The sequence below is a fragment of the Scyliorhinus torazame genome, chromosome 5, assembly GCF_047496885.1.
Source record: "Scyliorhinus torazame isolate Kashiwa2021f chromosome 5, sScyTor2.1, whole genome shotgun sequence".
NCBI lineage: Eukaryota > Metazoa > Chordata > Chondrichthyes > Carcharhiniformes > Scyliorhinidae > Scyliorhinus > Scyliorhinus torazame.
The window spans coordinates 258,359,651-258,386,837 of NC_092711.1; the positions used below are offsets into that span (position 1 = coordinate 258,359,651).

The 27,187-nt window shown below is 47.8% G+C and overlaps 1 protein-coding gene across 4 annotated transcripts in view; it reads right to left on the reverse strand.

Moving 5' to 3' along the window:
- arhgap36 (Rho GTPase activating protein 36) overlaps window positions 1-27,187 on the reverse strand; it is a 357,338-nt gene that overhangs the window by 114,497 nt on the left and 215,654 nt on the right. For all 4 annotated transcript variants that reach the window (XM_072505419.1, XM_072505420.1, XM_072505421.1 and 1 more), the window contains exons 2-3: window positions 23,989-24,145; window positions 5,311-5,379 (exon numbers count right to left, since the gene is read on the reverse strand). In XM_072505419.1, the coding sequence (XP_072361520.1) occupies window positions 5,311-5,379; window positions 23,989-24,145 (226 nt within the window). The remainder of the gene's footprint in view (window positions 1-5,310; window positions 5,380-23,988; window positions 24,146-27,187) is intronic.

The following is a 27,187-nucleotide window of genomic DNA, read 5'->3' on the forward strand; positions in this document are numbered from 1 at the left end:
GTACATTTAAAGAGTATTCATGGCTTTTAAGTGGCATTAGTGAAGCTCGATTATCCATTTCCTCATCAAAGAGTATTAGATGTACTTCCAGGGATAAAAATTGGAAGCAAGAACATAACAAGCTTGTGGTGTGCTGATAACACAGTGCTACTTTCAGAATCAGAAGAGGCCCTCCAAAAGTACAATTTAAAAATTTAGAATATGGATTCAACACCAAAAAGTCAAAGACAAAATAATGGTAGATGGAAGGAATATATTAGTAGAAACTAGGATGAAGGTTGAAGTGGACAGTGTTACGCTGAAACAAGTAGATAGGTTTGCCTCTTGGCGACAAATGGTAACAAAATGATGGTAGCGGTGATAATGCCAAAGTCAGAAGAAAGATAAAGATAGCTGTCGTGATATTCAGATGAACATATCATGGTGCAAACACACATACACACTGATGGACAGATCAACGGACCAATCAACACACACGCAACATCACAGCCAATCACCAGTGAGAGCACACGCACTATAAAACGGGGAACACCACAGTTCCCACTGATTCCAGCAGGAGACAGCTCAGGGCACAGAGCTCACAGCAAGCCACTCAGGCATTCACCATGTGCTGAGTGCCTCTCTAAGATAGTGTTAGGGCTGGGTCCACAGGTTAACGGGTAAATTACGAACCACGGTCATAAGTTTACAGATATTGTTATTAAGAGTAATAAAACTGAGTTGTACCATCTACAACCGTATTGGTTCATCTGTATAGCAGAACACCCAACACGTCAATAGCCAGAAGTGTTTTTGTGAAGATGTATGTGATGACAACAAGGAAAGAAACAAAGGGAAAAAGAACGCTAAGATGCTACATTCTATCCACTTTTCTGTGTGCCTCAGAAACCTGCACAATAAGTACAGATCTGTGGAAGAAAATAGAGGCAATGGATGTTTAGATAATTGTTTAAAATTCCATTTACATACCATAAAACAAATGAAGAGGTGCTTGAAATTGCAAGATCAAAAATTGACATCCAGAAGAGAAAATGTCAGTGTTTCAACCATTTGATTTTAACTGAAAATCTACAGAGATCCCTTCAAGAGGGCACAGTGGAGCATAGCAGTAAGAGAGTTGACTTGGGTGTAATTGGACAACAGACATATCACAGAGTGGTTTCAGACAAGCTACAGTGGGTGTGTGAGGATGGCACAAGACAGATGCGCATGAGATATCGGCCTGAATTGTCCGGTTGTAGTGCTTCACTTTTCCAGCCGGCAGCTCACCCCTGCCCCAGGTGTCCCGGTCGCGTGGAGTGGTTACAATGGGAAACCCCATTGACAGTCGGCGGGAACATAGAATCCGCCCCCCCCCCCACCCTCCCCGCCAGCGAACGACACGCAGCCACGAAACACACCGCTGGCAGACCATCGTGACAGCAGAACGACAGGAAGCAGTATCAAAGCCCCAAAGCCTGCACCACCCTGACTGCACCCCAACCCCACAAAATGTCAATGCACAGCCAGTAGTAGCTTGGACTGCGTTGGCGTTTGGTACAGTACAATAGCAGAACAAAAGTGCAGAACCAGAAAAAAAAGCCTCATTCAACTCACTTCTTTACAATAGGGCACAAATTGTTTTATTTATTGATCTTGAAGGGGATGAAAGAAAATTGTTGGCTTGCTGAGTTTGAGAGCTTCTTTCAGCCTTGCCCTGCTATTTTCTTCATTCTTGGCACTAGTCAGTGGAATGGAATGTCCTCCTTCCTTTTGTAATATAACAAGGAATGAAGAAGAAAGAACTATTGCTTGTCTGGAACAATACGGTTGCATGCCTATCACTGTTGTGGTTCTTTGTTGAAAATTAAATGGAAATTTCAACAAGGAGGTGGAATAAATTGAAAGCATTGTAAAGATTGCATGAGACATTTACAATATATAGTAATAATCTTAAAAAGAAGACACCACTGATTTGCAGGCAGGCATTTGAAGGACAACAACAGCCTTTATATTCAAGTGAAAATATAATAATTGATTCCAGCTGTCAGGCAAATTTTGAATCATTAATCAAACATTTAATTTTCATTTGATCATGCCAACATTGCATTGGGCTGTAAATCACTTTACCTTGGATGATAATTTTTCAAGTGAGGATGAATAACACAAACACCTTGAAATGTTGTCTTTAGTCAGGCTTGGCCAGAAGTGTGCCCTGTGCGTCTATGCTATTTAGAGAGACTCCCAGGTCTCCCTTCTTTATCCCAGCTTTAATCATTCTCTCATACAGCTGAAGATCATCCCAGGAGTTCCAGATATCCTTAAGTATATTTTCCACCTAATCAGTCATAAGTAATGGCTGGAATTCTCTTGTCATTGCGATTTAATTTCCCTGCCGGCAGCCCAACCCCGCCAATGGGTTTCACGGTGGCACGGGGTGGTTACAATGGGAATTCCCATTGACAATTGGCAGGCGAACTGCACGCGGCCAAGAAATAAGCGGCTGATGGACTCTGGTACCGGAGACTTCGGCGGGGGCGGGGGCGGGATTCACGGCGGCCAACGGCCATTCTCCGACCCGGCGGGGGGTCGGAGAATGACGCCCCATTTCTCTGGCATGTATCTAAAACTATTGATGATTTTTCCCCCCTTTTATTTTACACTTAACAGATTTGAACATTAATGACAGGTCTTAAAAACAAGATTAAAGGCAAAAGGTTTATATCAGAAAACAAGAGAAACTATTTTACAGGACAAAGAAAATGTTCTATTTATATAGCAGCTTTCACATCTCAGAATTTTTCAAAAAACGTTATAGTCAATTAAATACTGCTGAAATATAGGGCGTGTTCATACAACACTATCGGGCCTGACTCATACATGGAAATATACATAGAAAATGGGAGCAGGCGGATGCCATCTGGCCCTTTGAGCCTGCTCCTCCATTCACTATGATCATGACTGATCATCATGTTCAACTCCCTGATCCCACCTTCCCCCATATCCCTTGATCCCTTCAGCCCCAAGAGCTATATCTAATTCCTTCTTGAAATTGCACAACATTTCACCATCAAGTCTAATAGGGCACTGAGAGACATGGAGACGGCATGAGGCTGGTAAATCTCATGAGAAGCTTCTCGCAAGATTTATAATGCATGGGATGCCAGGTGAGATCTAAAAAGATCTTGCAAGATGTTGCGATCTGGATCTCACCCTAATTGGATGGGATCCAGATTTGCATATTCAAGTGAATAGTTAGGATCAAACGTTCATGTCTGGGAGACCTTGCCGTAGTGCCATTTCGCAGTTCCACAAACGTGGACCGGTTGGGGGGGGGGGCACTTGGAAGGGGGAGGGCCACTTGGAAGGGGGGGAATCTCCCAGGCAATCGAAGGCCCCTCGGTGATCAGACTCTAGGAAGGGTGGTAACCTGGCAACCCTGATGCCACCTGGGCACCTTGGCACTGCCACCCTGGTACTGCCACCTTAATACCCTGGTAATGCCACCCTGGCACTTTAAGGGTTCCCAGGTGGTACTGCCAGGTTAGCAGGGCCATTACCAGGGTGTCAGGTTGGCAGTGCCAAGGTGCCTAGGGGTCAGTTTCCCATGTGAGAAATCGGGCCCAGGGGTGCCCTGACCCTATGCGGTGGGGTGAGGACACCCTAATGGGTAAGCTGTGGCATTGAGGGGGTCCAAAGATTGGGGAGATCAGGGCAGCATTTGAAAATGAAAGAAAGTGCAGGAAATGAAGCTAAGAACAGCTTCGGTGGGACATTTCTTGCTGAGGTCCAAAAGAAAAGAACGCTGTTTAAAAGTGCGCGCGTTCTCGGCACTGTAGGCACCGAGAAACACTGCGCTAAATACGTCCAAAACGGAACTCTGTTTCTTTTTCGTTAAATCACACAAATAGTCATTGTTGTAACAAAGAAAACATGGAACTAATTTACAGACAGCAATATCCCACACAAAACAATGCGATATTCAGCAGATAATCTGTTGTAGTATTGGTTGAGACACAAGTATTGGCCAAGATAGCCACTGTTTTCAAAATAGCATTGTGGGATGTTTTACATTCACCTGAAAGGGAAGGCGGGGCCTCAGTTCAATGTTTCACTTGAAAGATGGCACCTCTGACAGTGCAGCACTTGCTCAGTACTGCACTTGAGCATCAGCCTAAATGTTATGCTTTAGATTCTGCAGTTAGGTTTGAACCCTCAAACCAACTCTGAAACAAGAATGTTACCACTTAGCCACAGCTGATAATTACACTTAGCTCCACAAAGATTCATGAGGTTGTGGAATTCACTTCCAGGGCTAGTACTTGAGGCAGAGACAATGGGCTAGATTTTTCAAGTTACATGTTCCCCAACCCCACCCCCAGCTGAAACGACAGTCGGGAGCTCACCCATGAAAATGCCAGCTGCTCTGCAGCCATTTTATGCCTGACGAGGCATAAATTGGTTCAGGGCGAGACTTCCACCCTCTCAAAAGTCCTGCCTTATGGAGCTGCCAGCCAATCTAATTTGCAAGCAGATCTGTAGTCCCAGCAGTGCCAGATAAGAGCAGCCACTGTTGGAACTACAGGAAGTATCTGAAGAACAGGAGGTCCTGGAGGCCAGGTTTAAGGCAAGTCCAGCTATCATCAGGTCTAGGTTAGTAGGCCCCCTTAAGAGAGGTGAGAGGAAGTGGAGTTTATGACTTGAAAAGCCAGGAGAAGAGGGTTAAAGAGTGGGGGCATGACCTGAAGGCAGAGGGGTTTATCTTATGGGCACAGGGAATCCACAACGGAGATTCACCTACCCCCAACCCATGCCCGCCATCAGCCCCTGCAGTAAAAGCTGTCAGGCTATCCGCTTGGAGTGCAACACACACCCCCCACCTCCCCCACCCCGAGTACCACAAGTAAAATAGCAGTGACAGTGGACTGAAGCACTTAACTGGCCAGTAATTGGCCACTTCTAAACCTCAATAGGCCCAAGGAGAGGCGGGTCATCTGACGTCCCCATTGCCTCCTGTAAAATGAGACCGATCAGAGGCAAGGAGGAAAGCCATGGGCAGGCCACGCACTGCATTTTATTGCCGCCCCCACCTTCAAACACACCACCAGGAGAGCGTAAATCACAGCCCTATGTCAACAATAAGATTAGGTTGATTAGATGGATGAAGTAAAATGAGATAAAGGGATACAGATTAGATAAATGTGATTTAATCTGTTTGCTTGCACATAGATTGGTTGAGTCTGTTCACACAGACATCGCTAAATAGAAAGGTTTATTTAAGTATTTATTCACTTGAACAAGATTACACGTAAATATGAAAGCTTTCCTGACCTTTATCTTTTTTCTCTTTGGAAAGGGAATCCTTCTTTCGTCGGAAAGATTTCCTTCTTTTTGGCCCATCTGGAAAGGCAGAATTTTATCAAATGTTAGCGACTGGAAGGATGTTAACACTAATAGAGTAAGAGAAAAAAACCAAGGGCACGATTCAGCGACCCTGTTACGCCCAGCGCAATGCCGGGCACAATGGGTGAATCGTGCGAGAGCCCCAAATCGGGCTCCTCACCAGGCGCCGGAGCGATCTCTAATGACTCATTTAAATACCCGGATGCCACATTCACCTGGCACCAGGGACTCAAAGGCTACGCCTGCGAGGCCTTGCCACGCCGCCATTTTGCAGAGGTCCACACAAACATGGACCAGGCGTGATGGCATCTCAGTGGGTCTCGCAGGCCAATGGAGAACTACGGGTGGTCAGGGTCAGGGCAGCGTGGTACCCTGGCACTTCCCCTGGCTCCTGGGCACCATGGCACTGCCAGCCTGGCAGCATGGCAGTGCCACCCAGGCATGCTAGTACTGCCACAGTGCCAGGGAGAGTCTGCCAGTGTGCCAGGGTTCCAGGCTGACACTGCCAGTGGTCAGGCCTGGGGGTGGGGGGGGGAACACTTGTCAAATGGAGTGGGTGTGAGAAGGGTGTTCCCAGGGGCCTCGCGAAGGTTGTGGGGTGAGAGTGTGGTACAGAAAGCTGAGATTGCTTGAAAGTGGGGGTGGGGGTGGGGTGGCGTGTGAGATTGGGTCTGCCAATTAAAATGGCACCCCGATCTGCGAACAGCCATCTTAAAGGGAGAAACTCCCCAAAGCCAAAAAAAACGGCAAGGTGCAGGGTGATTGTCGGCACTGCAGCTATCGAGATTCGCTCTGCCAAATGTGCCCGAAAGGGGACTTAGTTTTAAGACCACTGAATCGTGCCCCTGGACAATCAAGAAGTTATTAAAACACAGACTGGATGCATAAATCAAGGAGACTGGAAACATTCTAAATCAGGACACTTCGTCATTTCCACCCCAAGAGTCAAGGACTGTTCTGTGTACCTTCCCTTCATATATATTTGCTTACTTTGGACTCAAGTCTCACCTCTGATCAGTATGAATGTACGTACATTTGTTTTACCATTTTTCTCTTTGTCATTTTAGTAGTTAATAAGCCCACTCTATCTTTAACTCAAGAAAAATCTGGTTGAATTGGCTCCATTTAAAACTTAACTAATATGTCTGGAAAAGTACCCGTAGTAAAGGAAACCTTGTTAGATTAAATCTTGTTGCTATTTACAGAGGAGGTTGAATAAAGACCGGGGGACAGATCATCCCTCTTCACCTGGGTTTGTATTAATTTGGAGGTATCCCAGTCGAACTGTGACAAAGTAAGGGGGGTCTCACCTGGATCAACAACTTTGGGGTTGCTTACTTGGGAGGTGGCCTTATCATGGGCGTCCTACCCACCTGACTATTTTACATGCCACCCCCCCCCCCCCCCCACCCCACCCACATACTTCAGTCGGTAGAATCTTTTATAACAGCTTTAAAGTTGAGAGCGCAGTCTTGTAACTGATATTTTTGCAGTTCTTGTCTTCCACAGCTCATGGCACTAGCAGTGTGCTATGGAGCCAAATCTCACGGCCAGTATTTTTTTGGATTTTCCAACTGGCTGCAAAATGAGCAGGGAACAGTCATCAAAACTGCTCCATAATTGTTTTGTTCCTTCCGCACTTATTGCTATTGAACACTCTACCCTATTTCCATTAGCTGAAACAACCCTCCCAGCTCTCCATTGTGTCACTACACTAAGAGGACATATTGCTGTCAGTGGATGAAAGTCAGAGCAGACATTTTCTGTTTAAATCAAAGCAACATGAAGACAGTCTGCTGAGTACCACTCTCTAGCTCAACAGTTTGTTGAAGTATCAGACTATACATTACGAGGAATGAACGGAGCTGAAAATTCAAGTGAAACTTTGAAATGAATTTTCAACAATTTGGCAACTCTTACAGCTGTCTTTTGAGAGAATAGAAGAGCTAATGCAGCTGCCTACGCATAGTGCAGAGCAAGTTTTCTCAGAAATTGGCCCTCTCATTGGCCTTCTATTTACAAACAGAGGTAGTTAATTTTTCTGTTTATCTTAACATTTGGACTATTTTTCAATATGCTGTAAACATAAAACACAATTAAATGCCTGGGGATCTAATTGTTAAAGTTGGTAGAAAGTGAACAAATGCTAACGTGGGTTAAGAAATAGGGATTAGAAATTTTGAACTTCCATTTAAAAGTAGGAGGCCAATGAGATCTGGGAAGATGAAAAATTAACCATTGAGGTCCTGAAAAAGAAATGGGTGGTGACGCAAAGAACACATTTATTGTCTATTTCTGCTTTACCAGAGAAGGTGGGGGCGAGGCTTCTTGAACTGCAGCACTCCTTGTGATGCTCCCACAATTTTGTCATTCAGGGAATTCTAGGAGTTTGACACAGAGAGGGTGATTTTCCAGCCCTGTTACACCCAGTGCACATCTTGTTGTGGCCAGACACTCTTGCGAGAGGGCCATAGTGGGATTTGCTCCTGTGTGAACCCAGAACCTGGGGCGCGATTCTCCACTCCCACGCCGAAGTGGCCGCGCCGTCGTGAACACCGTCAAGGTTCACGACGGCGCGGAACGGCCCTGGTCCCGACCGCTTCAGGCCCTGACAATGGGCCAGGATCGGGGCCGCGTCATCTACACGCGCCAGGCCTCGGCGCGGCATAGATGACGCGGCCGGCGCCGCATATCGGGCGTCATCCGCGCATGCGCGGTTGCCGTCCTCTCTAAGTCCGCCCCGCAAGAAGGTGGGGGACGGATCTTGCGAGGCCGCAGAAGGAAGGAGGTCCTCCTTCAGAGAGGACGGCCTGACGATCGGTGGGCACCGATCACGGGCCACCCCACATTGCAGGTGAAGCCCGTTGCAGGATCCCCCCTCGCCCCCCCACAGGCCGCCCCCCCAGCGTTCACGCACCGCTCACGACTGCAGCGACCAGGTGTGGATGGCGCCGTGGGGAACCTGCCGTTTTGGCCTGGCCGCTCGGCCCATCCGGGCCTCAGAATAGCGGGGGCGCCGGAGAATCGCCATTTTCGGTGTCTCCGGCGATTCTCCGACCTGCGGCCCGCGAAACTCGACTGGCCCGTTCCCGCCACTTGGGAGAATCGCGGGAGGGCGTCGGACCGGCGTCCCCGGAAATTTTGGTGGCCCAGGCGATTCTCCCAACCGGCGTGGGAGTAGAGAATCGCGCCCCTGTTGTTCCCGGGCCTCCCAGCCGGCATAATCAGGTTCGCACCCAGCGAGGGCGTGAACTTGAGTATCAAAGATATAAATGCATTTAAATATGCAAAATTGTCTTGACGCCAAATCTTCTGGGGCCGTCTTCTGTTCCCACCCACCAGAGTGATGTGAAACCGGCAGGAATCACTACTGGTCTCCACGAACGGAGACCAGATGTGATGAACATGCTGGGTGGTACAGATGCCATTGCAGCCCCTGGGTGGTCAAGGATATGGCAGGGCAGTGGCACTGCCCCTTGGCACCCCGGCAGTGCCAACTTGGGAGTTTGGGAGTCTATGGGATGGATTATCAGTCCCAGGACACCCGAAGCGCGTTTCCCAATGGGGCGGAGAATCGAAAAATCAGGATCAGTGCCGGGCATCGGTGAGCGCCAATCCGAATGCAATGCTCCAGCACCCGCTGGCAGCAGGATCGGGTTTCGTGCCCGCGCGCCAGCGGGAGGGTGTAAATGAATGCAAATGCATCCTAATGACCTATTTGCATCCATTTAGCGGTCCAAGCACTCTAATCTCGGGCCCTCTCTGATACCCCGGTCCCAAGGGCCATATATCATGTGGGTGGGGATTACTACAGGTCTGACTGAACGTAAGCCTGATGTGGCCAACCTTGCAGTGGGACAAGAGGTTAACTCCTCAAGAAAATTGCCCCCAAAGTCTATCCGAGGGCCACGTTCCTCCCAACAACACACACCTACATGCCCACCTCTCCTCAACCAGATCCCCCTCCACGCCCCACCCTCAGAGACCCCCAAAATGGGAGAACCCTGTAGGACCCCTTTAATTGGGTAAAAACCTCAGGAACCCCCTAACCTAAGGGACCCCTACCCCCTCCCAGAAAGAGGCCCCCTCATTTGGAAGTTAGTGAGCAGCTCAGGCAGGGGCAATGAAACAAATTACAGCTGTAACATTTGCCCGGAAGCTCCATGTGCCCATTCCTGGAAGGAGGGCAGCTGTGCCCTGTGTTCAAACCCCTCAGATCCATTAGCTGCAAGCCATTCATTAATTTCTAGTAGTGAGCTGTCATTAACAACTTCCATAGAACCTGCAGCCCTGATTCATTCATTTCCCTCCTGGGGGCTGATTTGCGGTGTGGGGAGGGAAGGGTGGCTGGCTACGAGACTTCACTATCAGGCCGCTCGCTCAAAATAGCGACATGATAGTAGGATTCTCTCGAGAATCCCTCCTATTCCTCACCATTCATAAATTTGCATGGCGAGAGATACTGAATTGGTTCCTGATTTGCACCCCCAGGGGAAACGTAAATTGGGAGCAATTCTACTCTGGTGGGAGCACAAGGGCGGGATTCTCCGGTCGGCGATGCCAAAATCGCTCCGCCCCCTCCAAAGTGGTGTACTCGCACGCCGTATCGACGGCCTCAGGACATTGTCTGAGGCCCACCGCCCCGATGCTCCACTCCCGACTGGCTGGGTTCCCAGCGGTGTCGGTCGCGTGCGGTATCATCCGTCGGAAACTCGGCGTGGCGTTTGCGGACTCAGTCCAGCACTGCCACAGACAGGGGAGGGCTGATCCGCGGGCAGGGGGGACTTTGTCAGGGGCTGGGGGCACTGTTGAGGGGTGGTCTGGGGCTCGCAGGTCAGCCAAAGGGGGGGTACTATTTCGCAGGCCGGGTCTGCGAGCGGCCGGCGCCATGTTGCGCGGCGCGGCCGTTGCAGGCCACCACCGTGCGCATGCGTGGCTACATACCCGACAATTCTCCGGGCAGTATCGGCAGCTCGAGCCGAGTGCTCCACGCTGCTCTGCTGCTAGCCCCCAGCAAAACAAAGGATCTATGGCCGTCTTACGCCGAATGTTTAGTCGTAAAACACCACCGTTTCCACGCCAGCGTGGGGACAGAATCAGAGAATCCAGCCCCAAGTCTCTGAAATGGAGAATCTAGCCCAATATAGATCTGCCTTGCTAGATCACTACCTAGACCAGGAATAAAGACTGAGCGTGGTTGAGAGCCCAGAAAGGTATTAAAATACTAAGACACCTGCTCTCCATATGAAACATTGTTTGGCCGAGAGCTCAGGGTCTCTGCTCTCTGTTGTCAATTTCACAATATTTACCAGCATAAATTAAGTGATTTTTAGGGTTTGCAGTTTGTGATTTTTAAGTATTTGAAGGGCCTGGATGATTGACACTTTTATTAGCTTCTAGTGCAGATTTATTTTTAAACATAAGAGAAATTTATCACTGAATTACTTTTTTTCAAAGCTTTTTTCAACACCTACCACCGTATACTCTAGGGTTTATTAGTTTGAAAAACTGTACAATAGGTCAGTGAGCATGGAAGTGCCATAGCTTGGCATTGAGGGCATGAGGGACCATTGGGAGTTGGTGGAAGGGCAGTGCTTGGCATAGAGGATATGAAGTGACATAGGGGGTGAGTGGAAGAGCAGAGCATGAGAGGCAATAGGGTTGGATGGGAGGTGTAATTTAGCAGAGGGACCATGAGGGGATCCTTTGAACATACATTTTACAAGGCCCCCTCATTCAGACGAGGCGATATGAGTCCTTTGACGTGCCAAGTACCCAAATTCTTTAAAAATCTGACCCAACTTCATGAAAATTGCACTGGATTAGGACATGCCTACCCTTCAATGGAGCTGGCTAAATAAGGAGTGGTAGATGTGGGATTTTGGCAGAATCCAGTCCACATGCTTTAAAGGCTGTCCTGAAAATCAGAAAACATGGAAATGGGGGTCAGGATTCCTGCCTGAAGAGCTCCATAGTCAACATGACTCAGTGAAATTCTAGGCTTTAATATCTAATACGCATCTACAGAAGGAAATAGAACTGTATGAAAGAAGCAATGCCATAGATCAGCCGTCTCATTGTCTGATAGTGATGCATTTCTATTTCAATTTTAGATTTGAACCGGGGATTCCTGATAGAGGATCCCCTCCAGGCATCACAGGGAGATGTTAAAGGTAAATATGAATACATTGGGTGGAATTCTCCCATAGCCTCACTGACGAGTTCAATGGTGGGTAGGGCCGAGAAAATTTGATTGGAGTGCAAAAATCGGTTTTATGCTGGCATGAGTTTCCCGTAGGATCTTCACTTGCTTCCCGCCATGGCGGCTCGGGAAACCCGCTGGAGGCTAGTGTAAAACTGATTTCCATCCCACTAACGGGATGCAGGTGAAGGCCTCACTGGAATCTTTTATCCATGCCCGGTTCGCCATGATGCCAGCTGGAAAACATGCCAGTCCAAAACACGTCTGGAACAACGTAGCACGCAGAAGTCAGGACTGATCTGAATAATGACTGGGGATGCCTCTGGAGTTCAGGTTGGAGGCCACCAGCAACCCTTCACCCTGGAACACCACCGCAGTGATGGGTTTTCCAGATTCAGTGTCATTAAAACCGTCCAAATTCCAGCTCAGAGTGTTCCTGGAGATCCATCTTCTTTCTTCAATGGTGGGCACTTTTTCATTGTAACGGGACTCACGCCATCATGTTTGCCCTGCCACAGGATAATGACGCTCCACCCCCGGGTGGAGGTTAATGAGGTTGGGACTGGAATATATGCCTCCATTTCCCACCAACCTCCACAGTGGGAAACATTCCCTGTTCCTGCCCCCGCCTGAGGACTTTGTTCCAGCTGGGAGAATTCTGCCCATTAACATGAGATTTAATCCTTTAACTTCCCCTGAAGAGTACAAGCAATTTTGATAACTAATAGATAAACGTAACTTTGTTTGTAGAGAAAAATATTGAAGCTTTAATGCAAACAAAACTTCAAAACTCAGTTTCCATCTCTTTTAAATAACCGTATGCACGTCACTTCCGCTGCTGCCCATGCTCGGAGAGATCCATTAATTGTTAATGTTGGTAATACATGGTTTATTATTTTGGATTCCCTACATACAAATGAAAGATTAAATTTTGCTTTCAATAAAGAAGCTGTTAACCTCCTACCAAGTATTGCAGTGAAGAAAGAAGAACCAACAAATCCATTTGGAATGAACAAAATAAATACAAGGCCTCACAAGACACATTTGCAGCACATTCCTCATTTTGACGCTACAGCTTAAACATAGTAAATCATGCAAGAGTCACATGTGGGCCTCAGACAGAAAGGGAAAAGCTTGTCACATTTCATTTCATTTTATTTCATTCCATTTTTCACTCTCCTCACCTTCGTCTTCAGACAGTCAAGAAGTTTGGGGAGTGGGTGGGAGAGGGGACGGGAGGCAGGAAGGGGGGGAATTGGATAAGACATAATTGAATGTTGCGATAATGATGCCCATAATTAATCCATGCTCAGGTATTTCCGGACCAAAAAAGCCAGACCAATCCACAGCGGCCAATACCGCTCCAGCACTCTACTCCTGATTATAAACAAAGTGGTGGAAGGTGTCATTGACGGGAATATCAATCAGCACTTATTCAGCAATACCCTGCTCACTGATATTCAGCTTGGGTTCCATTATCACCTCTCAGTTCCTGACCGCATTACAGTCTTTGTCCAAACATGCACAAAAGAACTGAATTCAAGGGGTGATGAGAGTGTGACGGCTATTAACATCAAGGCTAAGTGACCAGACGTGGCATCAAGGAAGCCGAGCAAAATTGAAGTCAATGGGGATAAAGGGAATATCTCCACTGGTTGAAGTCATACTTCTGGGGCGGGATTCTTCGTCGGCTGATGCCGGAATCAGGAAACGTGATTGGGGAGGAGCGTCAAAACCGTGTAGGATGCCGGTTTCACGCCAAATCGCAATTCTCTGGTGCCTCGACAACGACGTCAATGCATTCCAGAACGCACGTACAGTAAACGCCGTTGGCATATCATTAGCAGGCCTGACCCGGTATTCTCCGGGGCCTTCACGATGCTCTGCCTCCACTGGGGGAATTCCCGATGGGGAGGTTCACTTGTGCTTTTAAAAATTGTGAAACAGGTGCCATGGCTGCTGAGGGGGAGAGAGCGGGGTACGGAAAGTGTCCAACATCACCATAGTTTGCTGACAGTTGTGCCACTGACCTGGGGGCTTCTGTCAGGCCCGGGGGAGCAGTGAGGGGTGGCCAGGAGATGGGCTTTGGGGTTGGGGTGGACTGAAACGGAACGCCATTGCCACAGCCTGCAAGGCAGCCATGCAGAAGTGAACTCTGCTGAACTTAGGGCTACAGGTTGTATGGGTGTCCCCCCAGGGCATCCCCCTGGGTACAACCTGGCTCCAGCCAACCCATCGGCGCGATGTGCGTGCTCCAGCGCAACCAGTACCATCTTGCTTGCGGGGATGGTGTGTGTGGGGAATGTAATGTGTATATGTGGCTGCAGTTTGTCAGCCTCCCAAGAGTCAATCGTGGACCCGGTGAATCCCACACTGTTTCTCCTTGCAATCGATTGTATTCCACTTGGTGCCGGTGCTAGACCCTCCACGGTCTCTGAATCGGTCCAGGTGCAGCACCAGTTTTGCTGCCATGGAAGTCCATGAATCCTGCCCCAGCATCAACACTTAGTCTCAGCAATGGAGGATCCTGCCCCTGATGTTCTACCACTGTGATAACTACCACTATGTACAAAAATGCATTGACCACTTAAAGCACAATTAGTAACACAGCGACCTGGATTCATTATTTAAGGATGGTTCAGCCATGTACAGACAGGTTTGCACTGTACAGATCTCTACTTCAATCTACCAGTGAATCATGTTAGATGTTTAGCTACTGTAGTATAAAGAGTCAAAGGTACTGCTCCTTTTTACAAACACCTTCATTTCACTTTAACAGACTCTGCACAAAACTCTATCTACACATCACCTCACACAAAGGCCACCTGAAGCCTCTTTACATATCAGTGTCAATTATTGGATACTTAACATAAATGAGACAGCTAATTGGAATGTCTCTTAACCCATTACTTAACAAATCATACAGCATGAAGCACACACTAAATCAGGGTTTTTCAAACTGTGGGTTGCGGCCCACGGATGGGTTGCGGGGTGATCAGTCGCGCCATTCCCGGGCTGGTCCTGATCACAGGAGAAGCACCCAACAAGCTCGACTAGCTTTTACGTCGAGAATGGCAGCCGCTGCTGCATTTTAAATTGAATAAATGAGGCTGTGTGGAGTCTTCAGGCCAGAAGCAGCAGCAGAGAGCAGGTCATGTATCCTGCACACACACTTGAGGCCAAGCGCCCTCCAAGTTCTTGCCACATTCAAATCTCTGCTGTCTTTCATTTATTAATCCATATTTACCAATTGGTAATTATTTTTTCCAGGATTAATGTATCAAAAGGTTTCCTCACCACAAACTCGAATGATTGGCTTATAATTACCTGACTTTTGCCGGGGGTGGGGGGGGGCACCTGCAGGGGTCTCCTAGGTAGTCAGGGACAGAGCAGGGTAGCACCCTGGCGCTTCCTCTAACACCCCGACAACCTGACACTGCCAGCCTGGCATCCTGGCAATGTAACCTCGGAACCTTTGCTGTGCCACGTGGTTGGGTAGAGGAGGGGGGGGGGGGTCGAAGGCGGGCGGGGTGGTGGCTGAAAGGGAGAAAGATTGGGGCAGCCTTTCAGCTCACTAGCAAAAAATAACTCCAAGTGCGGCCTTGGTGGAGAGAAACATCCCAAGGCCCAAAAAACTGGCAAAGTGCCATCAAATAATGGGGTGTTTCTTGGCATTGCATCCCCGAGAAACACCCCACTTAAAGCGCCTAAAACTGGACATAGTTTCCTTTTCCGGTTGAATCCCGCCCATGATAAACCTTTATAAGACACTGCTTTGAGTCTAGCTGGGGTATTGTGTCCAATTCTGGACACACACATTAGAAAGGATGTCAAGGCTATGAAGAGGGTGTAGAGGAGATTTAATTAAATAACATCAGGAATGAAAGGCAAGAATTACAAGAAGAGGATAAAGATGCCTAGATTGCTCGTCTTAGAGCAAAGTTGATTCCATTGAGGTGTTCAAATCTTTCAGGGGTTTTGATGGAATAAATAAAGAAAACTGTTTCCAGTTGCAGAAGGTTCAGTAATCAGAGAGATTTAAGAGTATTAGAGAGAGAGCGAGAGAGAGAGAGAGAAAGGGCCATTTGGAAAATACAATTGTGCAGCGAGTTGCTATGATCTGGAATGCACTCCCACAAATGGTAGTGGAAGTAGATTAAATAACAATTTTCAAAAGATATTTAGATAAATACTTGAAAGGGAAATATTTGTATGGTTATGGTGACAGGCCAGGGGTACGAAACTCATCAGATAGCTCTTTCAACAGCCAGTATAGGCATGATGGGCCAAATGGCCTCCTGCTGTTCTGAATCAATCTATGATTCTTGACACTCTTGTTAAGAATGTTTATTCTTTATGATAAATCATTTTCGGCTGTATTAATAAAATTACAGCAGGTAGTCTCTCTTGGATACAAATACATCAAATCGGCCGCCATGTTTCCTGCATTTCAACACTTCAGAAATAAAAGTATTTAATTGGCAGTGTGACATCAGAGGTGGGATTCCCCGCCGGCTGACACCAGAATCGAGAAACGCGATTGGGCGGAAGATCGGTTCCGCCGCCGCAATCTCGGCGGGCGCCAATTTCACACCAAATCGGAATTTTCCGTTCCTTCGACAGTGGAGTCAATGCACTACGTAGCCGAGGGTGGCTAGGCGGTCGGTGCTAAACACGCATTTATCCTTGTTATATGTAATGTTAAGGATCTTTGCGGTCTGGAGGAATTTTCGGAGGTTGGTATCGTGGTCCTGCTGGTCGTGGCCGCAGATGGTGACATTATTGAGATACGGGAATGTTGCCCGTAAACCGTACCGGTCAACCATTCGGTCCATCTCGCGCTGAAAGACCGAGACCTCATTGGTGACACCGAAGGGAACCGTTAAGAAGTGATAGAGCTGTCCATCTGCCTCAAGGCAGTGTATATGGGGTCACTAGTGCGGATGGGGAGCTGGTGATAGGCGGACTTAAGATCCACCGTGGAGAAGACCTTGAAATGCGCGATCCTATTTACCAGGTCGGATATGCGGGGGAGAGGTTACGCGTCCAGCCGCGTAAACCTGTTGATGGTCTGACTGTAGTCGATGACCATCCTATGCTTCACCCCAGTCTTTACCACCACTACTTGAGCTCTCCAGGGACTGTTGCTAGCTTCAATGACTCCTTCCCTCAGTAGCTTTTGGACCTCTGACCTAATAAAGATCCGATCCTGGGCACTGTACCGTCTGCTCCTGGTGGTGACGGGTTTGCAATCCGGGGTGAGGTTTGCAAACAGGGAAGGCAGGTCGACCTTAAGGGTCGCGAGGCCGCAGACAGTAAGGGGGGGTGCAGGGCCGCCAAATTGGAAGGTCAGACTTTGCAGGTTACACTGGAAGTCTAATCCCAGGAGTGTAGCCAGAGGTGGGGAGAAACATAAAGGCGGAAATTTCTGAATTCTCTTCTCTGGACTGAGGTTTGCGAAACAGAACCCCTTTATCTCTACAGAGTGAGAACCGGAGGCGAGGGAGATTCTTTGATAAACAGGGTGGATAAAGAGGGAACAGCGCCTTACCGTGTTGGGGTGTATAAAGCTCTCCGTGCTCCCAGAGTTGATCAAGCAGGACGTCTCGTGGCCGTTGATGAAGACGGTCGTCGTTGCTGTTGAGAGTGTTTGAGGTCGAGTTTGGTCCAGGGTCACCGAGGCCAGACGCAGTAGTTGTGGATTTCGTTCAGGCAGTGCGTGGTCGGCCGAGCTGGGGTCCTGGGGCATCCAAGATGGCGTCTACCATTGGTCGCACATGGTGGTCGAGGCTGGACAAAATGGCGCCCATCCGTCCAGCGTGGTGACCGAGGGACAAGATGGCGGCGCCTGGGGTCCGCACGTGGGCCTGGGATACGGAGGTGGCGGCGACCGCTGGCCGCCCGGGGCACCTGGAGAAGTTCGCTGTGGCGGTCCGGAGTCACCACTGGAGACCGCGGCCACCGCTCGTGCCTGGCAGACCCCCAAGAAATGGCACCCTGCAGATGGATGTGCGGGCCGGGCAGCGCTGTCGGGAGTGTTTTCCCTGCCCGTAAAAGCAGCAGGGTCCATCGGGGTTGGCGGGCCGCCTTACAGCGCAGGCCTGCGGGAAAGGTCCCTGGGGCGGCCGCTGCAGTATTCCACGCTGCCCAGGGGGCCGCCGTGCGGTCGGGCACGTAGGATCGGGCGTTCTTGGAGGCAACGTCCATGGACCCTGCAAGGGCCAGTGTCTCCCTAGGTCCCAGGGTGTCTTTCTCTAAAAGACGCTGGCGTATTTCTGAAGAGCTCATACCTGCTACAAAGGCGTCCCGGACTAGGAGTTCCGCGTGCTCGCTCGGCGAAACTTGTGGGCAGCCACAGCTTCTGCCCAGCACCAATAGTGCGCAGCAGAATTCCTCCAACGATTCCCCAGGGTTTTGTCATCTTGTTGCAAGCAGGTGACGAACGTAGACCTGATTTACTGGGCGAATATAGTGTCCTTTTAAAAGTTTGCTTGCTGCATCAAAATCTTCCGCCTTCTTGATGAGGGTGTAGATCTCTGGGCTTACTCTTGAGTGCTGGACGTGCAGTTTCTGCTCCCCCGAGGGTGTGCCTCCAGCCGTCTCAAAGTAGCCTTTAAAACACGCCAGCCAGTGCTTACAAATCGCTGCTGAGTTTGTCGCGTGGAGGCTGAGTTGCAGACACTCCGGCTTGATTCGGAAGTCCATTCTTTCTACTTACTTCTAGCTTATTAAATTGATGCACGATCAATAACTACTAAAACGAGATTGTAGTACAACTGAAGGCTTTAATAAGCTAGAACTGTTCCCCAGCAGCTCAGGTACAGAATGAGGGCTGCTGGGATGCCACGGGTTCTTCTACCCCGCCTACCAGGGCAGAACTACTATACTATACAGCCAATGGTAAACCCCTAGGTTTAACCAATGGTACTTCAGCCTCTCAGGTACCATAATACCTGATAATACCATGATATCATTAACGGGCCTGACCCAGTAGTGTCTGGGGCTTCCGCGATGCTCTGCCTCCAGTGGATCGAATTCCCGACAGCGAGGTTCACTTGTGCTTTTGAAAATCATGAAACTGGTGCCGTGGCTGCTGAGGGAGAGGGAGGGGGTATGGAAAGTGTCCAACATCACCATAGTTTGCTGACAGTTGTGCCGTTGGCCGGGGTATTTCTGCCAGGGCCGGGGTTGGTAGCGGGGGATGGCCAGGAAGTGGTCTTTGAGGTTGGGGTGGACGGGCATAGAACACCACTGCCGTAGCTGACAAGGCAGCCTTGCAGCTGCGCATACTGCTGACTGCCCACTGTGATCTTAGACCACAGATCGTATGGTTGGCCCCCAGGCCAGCCCCCTGTGTATCCTCTGGCTCCAGCCGACCCATCTTGTTGGCTTTAATGGTGTGTGTGGGGAGTGAAGCGTGTATATGTGGCTGCAGCTTGTTGGCCTCCTGAGTGTCAATTGTGAATCCGGCACCAATTCCCTTTGGAATCAATTGTGTTCCACATGGCGCTGGTGCTAGCCCCTCAATAGTCGTTGAATCAGTCCAGGTGCGGCGCCAGTTTTTGCTGTCGTGGGGCACTATGAATCCTGCCCCGGCATCAACTCTTAGTCTCAGGAACGGAGAATCCAGCCGCTGATGTACATGGACGCAAGTCTTCTGCTTTTTTTTTTTAATCCCAAATTTCTAATCATGAGCCAAATCACGTGTGATATGAACTTGTACACGGTGCAGGGTGTTGGTGGCAGCATGGATCTCCTGATTGAAGGAGGAGCCTTAAAAGGAGTGGGCTTCTCGTGCTGGATAGATTTGGACAAATTTTCTCTGTTAAAGAGTAGAATCAGAAAGCGTGCAGATGACTATTCCTGGGGTTACTTCCAGGTGAGGGGATGGGACTCAAGAAAAAGGGAAAATACTACTTTGAATCTTTGGTTGGAGTACCTGCAAGAAGGTTTGAATGGCGCTTAATAAAAAGTGCAAGAGTTCCAGAGGACCAATTTGGTTGAGGGTGAATTGTTAACCTCTGTTGAAATTAGGTGTTAATCCAGCTCAGACTAATTGGTGAAAGCTCCACTGGTTATAATGAGTATGAAAGTTCATAAATGGATTAGATATATTAAGCAAAGGCAGAAAAAGAATTGCTTTGAGATCTAAATGTACAGTATGTTCTTTACGTCCGGAAAGTTGATCTCTAAGGTATTTATTATATCCGTAACTAAATGCTGCATTTTGGATTGAGCTTGAATGGGCAGACTGTTGTACCACGTAGGACAAAACAATCATTTATTTTAAACTGTCTGGAAAAATTTTCATCTGAGCACAATATTTTTGGCAGTTTAAATGAGCGTCATGGTCCAATGGTATTCCCAGAAACGAAGACATAATTTCCTGCCTAGATTTCTTTATCTTTGGTAAGTGATAGCATGTGTTGGTGCAGTAATCAACGGAATATTTTCCATTTGTTCCTGAATATAATTCCACTATTTTTAATGAGGCTCTTTTCCAATATTCATGATACTGTGAGAAGAAAAGGGAAGTGTATTGAAATGCAGTTTGCATACAATTCAGAATAATTACTCGGAATTATAGTGTACCGATGAATAAAGGAAATGGAAACCATGGATTGATGAGGGAGTTCCGCACATTTTTTCAGTTATATTTGAGGTATAAAAAGAAAAAGTCAGTTTGTTCCTTCACATCTCATTTCTGTGGAACTGTCAGTTTCCCAGTCAAATACAATAACGAGGAGAATATACTTCACAGGAAAAACTGAGAAGCTGGTGCTTTTCCTTCCAAAATAGATAAGGCTAAGGGGGTGGCCTGATAGAAGTCTTGAACTTAATGAAGGTTCTTGATAAGATAGATGGAGAGAAAATATTTCCACTTTGGAATAGACCAAAAAGGAGTCATGAATATAAAGCACGCAATCTAACAGCCTTGTTGCACCTGGGTTGTGCGCGATGAGGCCAGTAAATCTCGCAAGTAAATGTTGTGAAATCCGATGAGATGTTTGCACGATGTCACGATCTGGATCTTGTCCTCACTGGGCATGCACCAGATTTGCATACTCAAGTGAGCAGTTAGGCTCACTTGAATATATCTGCACCGGAATTAACCTAGGTTCAGGATCGAACGGTCTCGTCTCATAGACCTCAACTGGGCCTTGTATAGTACTGTCTCCACAAACATGGACCAAGCGATTTGGGGGGTGGGGAGAGCCGGGCACTGTGGCACTGCCAACATGCCACCCTGGCACTGCTATACAAGAATCCCGGCAGTGCCACCTGGGTGCCAACCTGGCAATGCCAGGATGCCCAAGTCGCATTTCCAAGCTGGCAGGGGCACTGCCAAGGTGCCAGGCTGGGAGGGCCAATGTGTCCAGGTGGAATCTAGCCCATGCCAGGGTTCAAGCCCAGGGTTGTCCTGCCCTCATGAGGTGGGGTGCGGGGGGCTCAAAGGCCCCCTAATTGTTATATTGGTGCATTGGGAGGGACCCAAGAATGGCGCCCGGATCTCTTCCGCACTTGCAAACTGAGCTCTTTATTGCAGGAAATGTGCAGCTTCAGCAGTGCGTTCCTCACTGAAGCCCAAAAAAGTAGCATGTCCCATTTAATAGCGGGGTCTTTCTCGACGCTGCAAGCTCCAGGACTCTTTTTTTCCCCATTAAATCATGCTCCAAAGAGTCATCAATAAATACAAAAGGAATGTGGAAATCACTGCCACAGGAAGTAGTTGAGGTGAATAATATTTAAGGGGAAGATAAATAAGCACATGAGGGTGAAAGGAATAAGGAGACATGATGATAAGGTTAGTTGAAGAGAGGTGCGGGGGGCTCTGAGATGAATTTCCTATCTTTCTGGGGGGTGGTTTAGCGATAAAGTGGCCTGTATTGTGGTGTGGAGAGATAATCTCGCACTCATGGGGGGTTCCGGGGTATTGTAAATTGTCGGCTAAGTAGGTGTGTGTCTTTGTCCTTTTTACTGTGATGTCCCGTCCCTGCAAGAGAAGGGTCCATCTGGCTGCTCTTATTTGGCTTACTGTACCGTCCTTGAGTTGTCCGTCCAGTAAAAGTTGGGTGGGCGTGTGTTCGGTCAGAATTGTGATGGGGTTCAGTCCGGTAATATATGAAAAGTACTGGACTGCCCAGAAAACTGCGAGCAGGTGCCTCTCACAGGCTGAAAATCCCTGCTCCACAGCATCTAAAAGTCAGGAGGCGTAAGCCACGGGTCGTAACTGGTCGTGCCGTTCCTGGAGGAGCACGGCTGAAAGGGTGCGGTCTGTGGTCGCTACCTCTATGGCGTAAGGGGAAAGCGGGTCTGGAACTTGTAGTGTGGGGGCTGTACATCCGATGTATGCCCTCAACTTCTTTGCGGAGCGTCTTGACGACCTCCTCTGTGCCTCGCAATTGTGCCAAACAGGACACGATTGCCATCGGCTTGCGAGCTTTTCCCAAGCTCTTTTTGTGTATCTCGCTCAGGTTCTCCCACCAAGTATGTCCTGTACTCCCGGGACCTGATTCCTCGTTATTACAGAAATCATTCCAAAGGGGCTATCCTTTCCCCTGAAGATATTTCCGGATTTCCTCCTCCCAAATGGGACACTGTCCCACTCTACTGCTGCTGGTCGCAGCGACTGCAAATTCCTCAGGGTTCATGAGGCGCTGCATTGCCTGCATGGCCATCTTTCCTATCCGACTGTTTCTTCTAAATTTGGAACAAGGGGCTAAGGCGGCGTTGTAAATGCAGGTACAGCTTTCGCTACTTTCCGAAAATACAGACTTCCGACAGTTTTGATGCAACAAAAATTTATCAGTTTTACCTTATAGCCCTGTTAGTTACGCATGCATACACACACATCCGAATTATGACTATCAATCAGAACCGCTTGAACACTTGTGGTTTTCTGTTTCCAATTGGGTTTCTAATTCAAATTTCTTGGGTTCTCCCGGAGTGGTTTTCCACTTCTAGATCGGGTCCCGTCAGGATATCACCAAATTGTTGCTCGTTTTAGCCTTAATTTAATTGCTCTAATTCTGTCACCTTTGCTCTTGAGTCGCGAGGTAGCTTTCTGATATCGCGACGTGGTTCAAGTCCGAGTAATGATTAATAATCCAACACACCGCTTAGTAAGAGTTAAATCAACGCTCATTTATTATATACAGCAATTAATACTTATACATTAATTATATTTCTAAGCTACTTCCTACAACTAACAGGCCAATACTTAACTTTGGAAATGGCCCACCAGGTCAGGGAAACAAATGACCTTTCGAATGGGTTCTGAGCCTGCGGGATTCAAAAGCTGGTACAGGTCGATAGTCAGGAGTGCCTATCTCGTAGCGATCGTTGGAGTAAAACTTACGTTCTCTTGCAGAAGGGTCTCGAAGGGTGCGGAGCGGAGAAGAAGGGTCGATTTGAACTTGGCCCCTATTCTTATAGTCCCCAGGGGCTTCCCCCCTCTCGGGGCGGACCTTGTACCTGGTTCCAAGTGATTGGACTTGGTCCCAATCATTTGGTTCGATATTCTGCAATGCTGGAGCGATTCCTTGATCGAGGGGTGGTCGTTTACCTCTCTTTGTGTCAGCTCCTGCTGGCGCCGAAAGGTCTGGGTTGGCTTTGTGTGTCTATTTTGTATCAATTGTTCTCGGGGATTGCTGATTAATATGCAGATGGCTGGGGTGTTGTTATGTTGATGGCTGCAGGTATCGATTCGGTCTGGCTTCCCCAGAGACGAATACACTGTTTTACCTGCAGCTGTCTGTTTGAGTCCTGTTGGCTCATTTTCCCATCAGCCTCTTCCGTTTGCCATTTTAAATCGGGGTTTGGCCATTCTAATCAGGAGTTAGCCATTTTACATGGCAACACCGTCTTGCAGTTCAAGGGTGCCCAGTTGCCAATGCCAGGAGTCAGGCCTGGGGGCCTTGCCAATTGGAGGTGGGGGAGTGAGGTTGTCAGGGATCTCGACAAGCTTTGTGGGGTCACTAAAGCAGGGGGAGGGGGCTGAAGTGGGGGCGGGGGGGTGCCGATCAAAATGGTGGCCCAATCTGCGAACAGCCATTCCTGCTGGCGAGATCAGTGTGGCCTCAGTGGGAAGAAACTCCCCAAGGCCCCAGAAATTCAGCAAAGTGCCATTGAAAAGCAGGATGTTACCCAGCACTGCAGCCTCCGAAAAGCATCCTGCTAAACCTGCCAAAAGAAACTTTCACATTTGCCCACTGCAGATTGAGCCTCAGTTTAATATCTCATCCAAAAGATGGCACCTGCAGCAGTGTAGCTCAACAGTGTCGGCCTGTGGAGTGTTACCTCAAGTCCTGGAGGAAGACTTCCGACTCAGTGGTGCAAGTGTTAGCAACTGGGATATTTGCAAGGTGTTTAAGCAGAAAACTGATTATTATATAAAATTATACCTGAGGGAATGGTAATCTGACAGCCCAGATCTTTCCCTTGTAGGTGGAAGAAGGTCACGTCTTGCAGCCGTGCACGTTCCAGTTCAGAGAGACTTTGGATAGGGACAGGCTGCAGTGTAACACTCTGTCCGAACATGGCGTTCCAAGTGAAATCTCCCTGCAAAGAAACAAATATGGAGATGTCAAACACAAGAAAAGAAGCAATTCTGATGTAGCAATTAACTCACCTTCTTAACGTTGGTGATAATTTGTGCCAGTCTGATACAGTGAAATGAAGTGAAGTTGAAGGAGGAGGGCATGAACAGTGAACATAGACCATTTGGGCCAGATTGCTGAATACTGTGCTATAAACCTGTTTGCTTCTTTGTTATCTCATGTGGCCTTGCCACTCGTATCGAATTGCTCACTGATAAGGCATTCTCTGATCATTTATTTAAGTCACTCTCAACCCGTATTCTCTTTGACTTTCACATTCCCATTTCTTTATCTGCCCATCCCTCATAAAAAAATTCTTCCTCAAGCTCCTTACGACTGTACATTCAAATTCCCAACAATTTAGCCTTCAAGCTACAATTTATCATGCCATTTCTGCAACTGCTAATTTGATAAATCACACCCTCTCCAACGTCTTTGATATCCTTCTCCCCATTAAAAGGACTACACTTTCTCACTAGAGGCATTGCTCCTGGTCTACCACTCCACTCTTCACCCCCTTAAGTCTAAGGGTTGCAGATTTGAAAATCTTTGAAAGACAACTGGTTGTATCTTGCTGGGTCTTGCAGGATCACAGAAAGTGTCACTGAGTCAAAGATTATTCAGAAATCTAATGATAATTCCAGACTTCTCTTTTTCACAAACCATCTTCTTAAATCACCCACACCTGCTTCCACGATCCTCACCTCCAACAACAACTGCAATGGACTCATAAACCTTTATGTTATAAAATATAAAGACCATGGACAAAATGTTTTTTTTAAATGGCAAGTGTCAGGTTCTGGCTGAAAACTGGCATGTTTCTCTCCAGAAACACAGCCAAGTTTTCTGACCAGATCTTCTGATACTGTCAAAAGAAAAGCGGATCGTTTGTGCCGTCACTCAGGCGGGGCAGGGCCTGATAGAGCCGACAAGCCCGACTCAACAGAGATCGGGGCACCATCGTAAAAGGGCACCCAGATAGACAAATAAAATGAACACCCTTCATGGCCTTGGTGAACACCCACATGCCTTGGGGCGACCCCTCCACCAGTAAAGTATCGGGGCCACTCTCTCTCTCTCCCTCCCTCACCCCACCTTCCCCCCCCCCTCCCCGCCCACCCCCAAGCTGTCATCGATGCGCACACAAGTTCTCCGTGCTCACCCAATTCTGGCCTCTTGAGCATTCCCAATTTTGACTTATCCACCATTGGTGGCCTTATCTTCAGGTTCTACACTCTAGAATTTCCTCCCTAGATCTTTACCTTTCACCCTCTCAATATCCGCACTTTGACTTTGGTCATCTTAACAATGAATCCATATGAAGCATAGTGTCAAATTTTGTTGATAATGCTCTGGAAAATACCATGGATATTTTATTATGTTGAAAGTGCTGTGTAAATATATATTGGTGTAAATTCTATACAATTATTTTCTGGCTCGAATGGCACCTGAATGGTATGCTGCATGGAAATTGAATGAACTATCACTTACTTAAGTTGAAGCAGATCTATAGACAGCACAGAGCTGCCTTCATAGATTGCTGTCACAAATGGAAGGATATGGAATTATAAAGCATGTTGCCATGCACTGGTTTGTCTTCAGGTTGTATGAGCAAATGACTTTGCCTGCTCCTGAATTAAATTATTTTTTGCTACTCCTCTCTACTGGAGTAAAAATAAAATTGTTTAGCAACTTGGTGCTTGAAAATACAACTCTCAGAAGCAAAAGTGCCACCACTGAGCCAAGGTTAGCATTGAAGCATTTTAAAATGTGTTGGAGGTTGCTGGAAAATCATGTGTATTTTTACTAAAACAAAGGCAAAGGGCGGGATTCTATGTCCCGCCACACCCGTTCTCTGTTGCACGTGCCCCCGCCGGCAGCGGGATCCTCCGCCCCGGCAGCCGGCCAATGGGTTTTCCCATTGTGGGCACCTCCACAACATCAGGAAATCCGCGGGCATGAATGCGCTGCCAGCGAAGCGGAGGATCTCGGCGACGGAAAATCCAGCCCAAAATGTTTAAAATAGGGCAGTATTTCGAACAACGAACTCACCAAGGAATTGGAGATCTTAGTGGAAACATGATTTTCAAGTTAGCAACAATCCAATTTCTACTGAGATGAGATTTCAAACCAATTCAAGAGTTCTGAATGGATTGTTCAGAATTACCTGTACGCAATGGTTAACACACATGTATCTTATGTGGAGGGCTGAGTTAGCAGAAATAAATTACTTATCTTCTTGCTTCAATAATCTTGACATTTGCTTCAGAGGTTTTTGGTCACCCATGGTGCCCGACTCCATAGGAAAAGCTTATCTGTCTCAGATGCCTTTAAAACATTCTGTTTGGGGAAAGGGGAAGAATAACACCTCTCACGCCTGCGGTGTGTGAGGCTCAGCTGTGACTCAATGGGTAGCACTCTTGCCTCTGAGTCACAATGTTCTGGGTTCAAGTTCCACTCCATGGCTTGAGCAGAAAAAATCACGGCTGACACCTCAGTGCAGGATTGCACTGCCAGAAATGCCATCTTTCGGATGAAACATTAAGGCTCCATCTGCCTGCTTGGGTGGGTGTAAAAATTCCATGACACAATTTCGAAGGAGAACAGGAGGGTTATCCCCAGTGTTCAGGCCAATATTTATCCATCAATCAAGACCACAAAGTCAGATTATTTGACCATTATCACAACGCCGTGTGTGGGAGTTCGTTGTGGTCAGCTTACCTGCTGCGTTTCCTACATTACAACAATGACTACACTTCAGAAGTAAACAATTGGCTATAAGGCACTTTGATATGTCTTGCAGTGGTGAAAAGAGCTATCTAAATGCAAGCCTTTCTATAGAATTGATAGAATAGAAACCCTACAGTGCAGAAGGAGGCCAATAGGCCCATCAAATCTGAACCAACCCTCCGTGGTCAGAATATTGAATACAGGAGTTGTGATGTCTTGTTGAAGTTGTACAAGACATTGGTAAGACCACACATGGAATACTGTATTCAGTTCT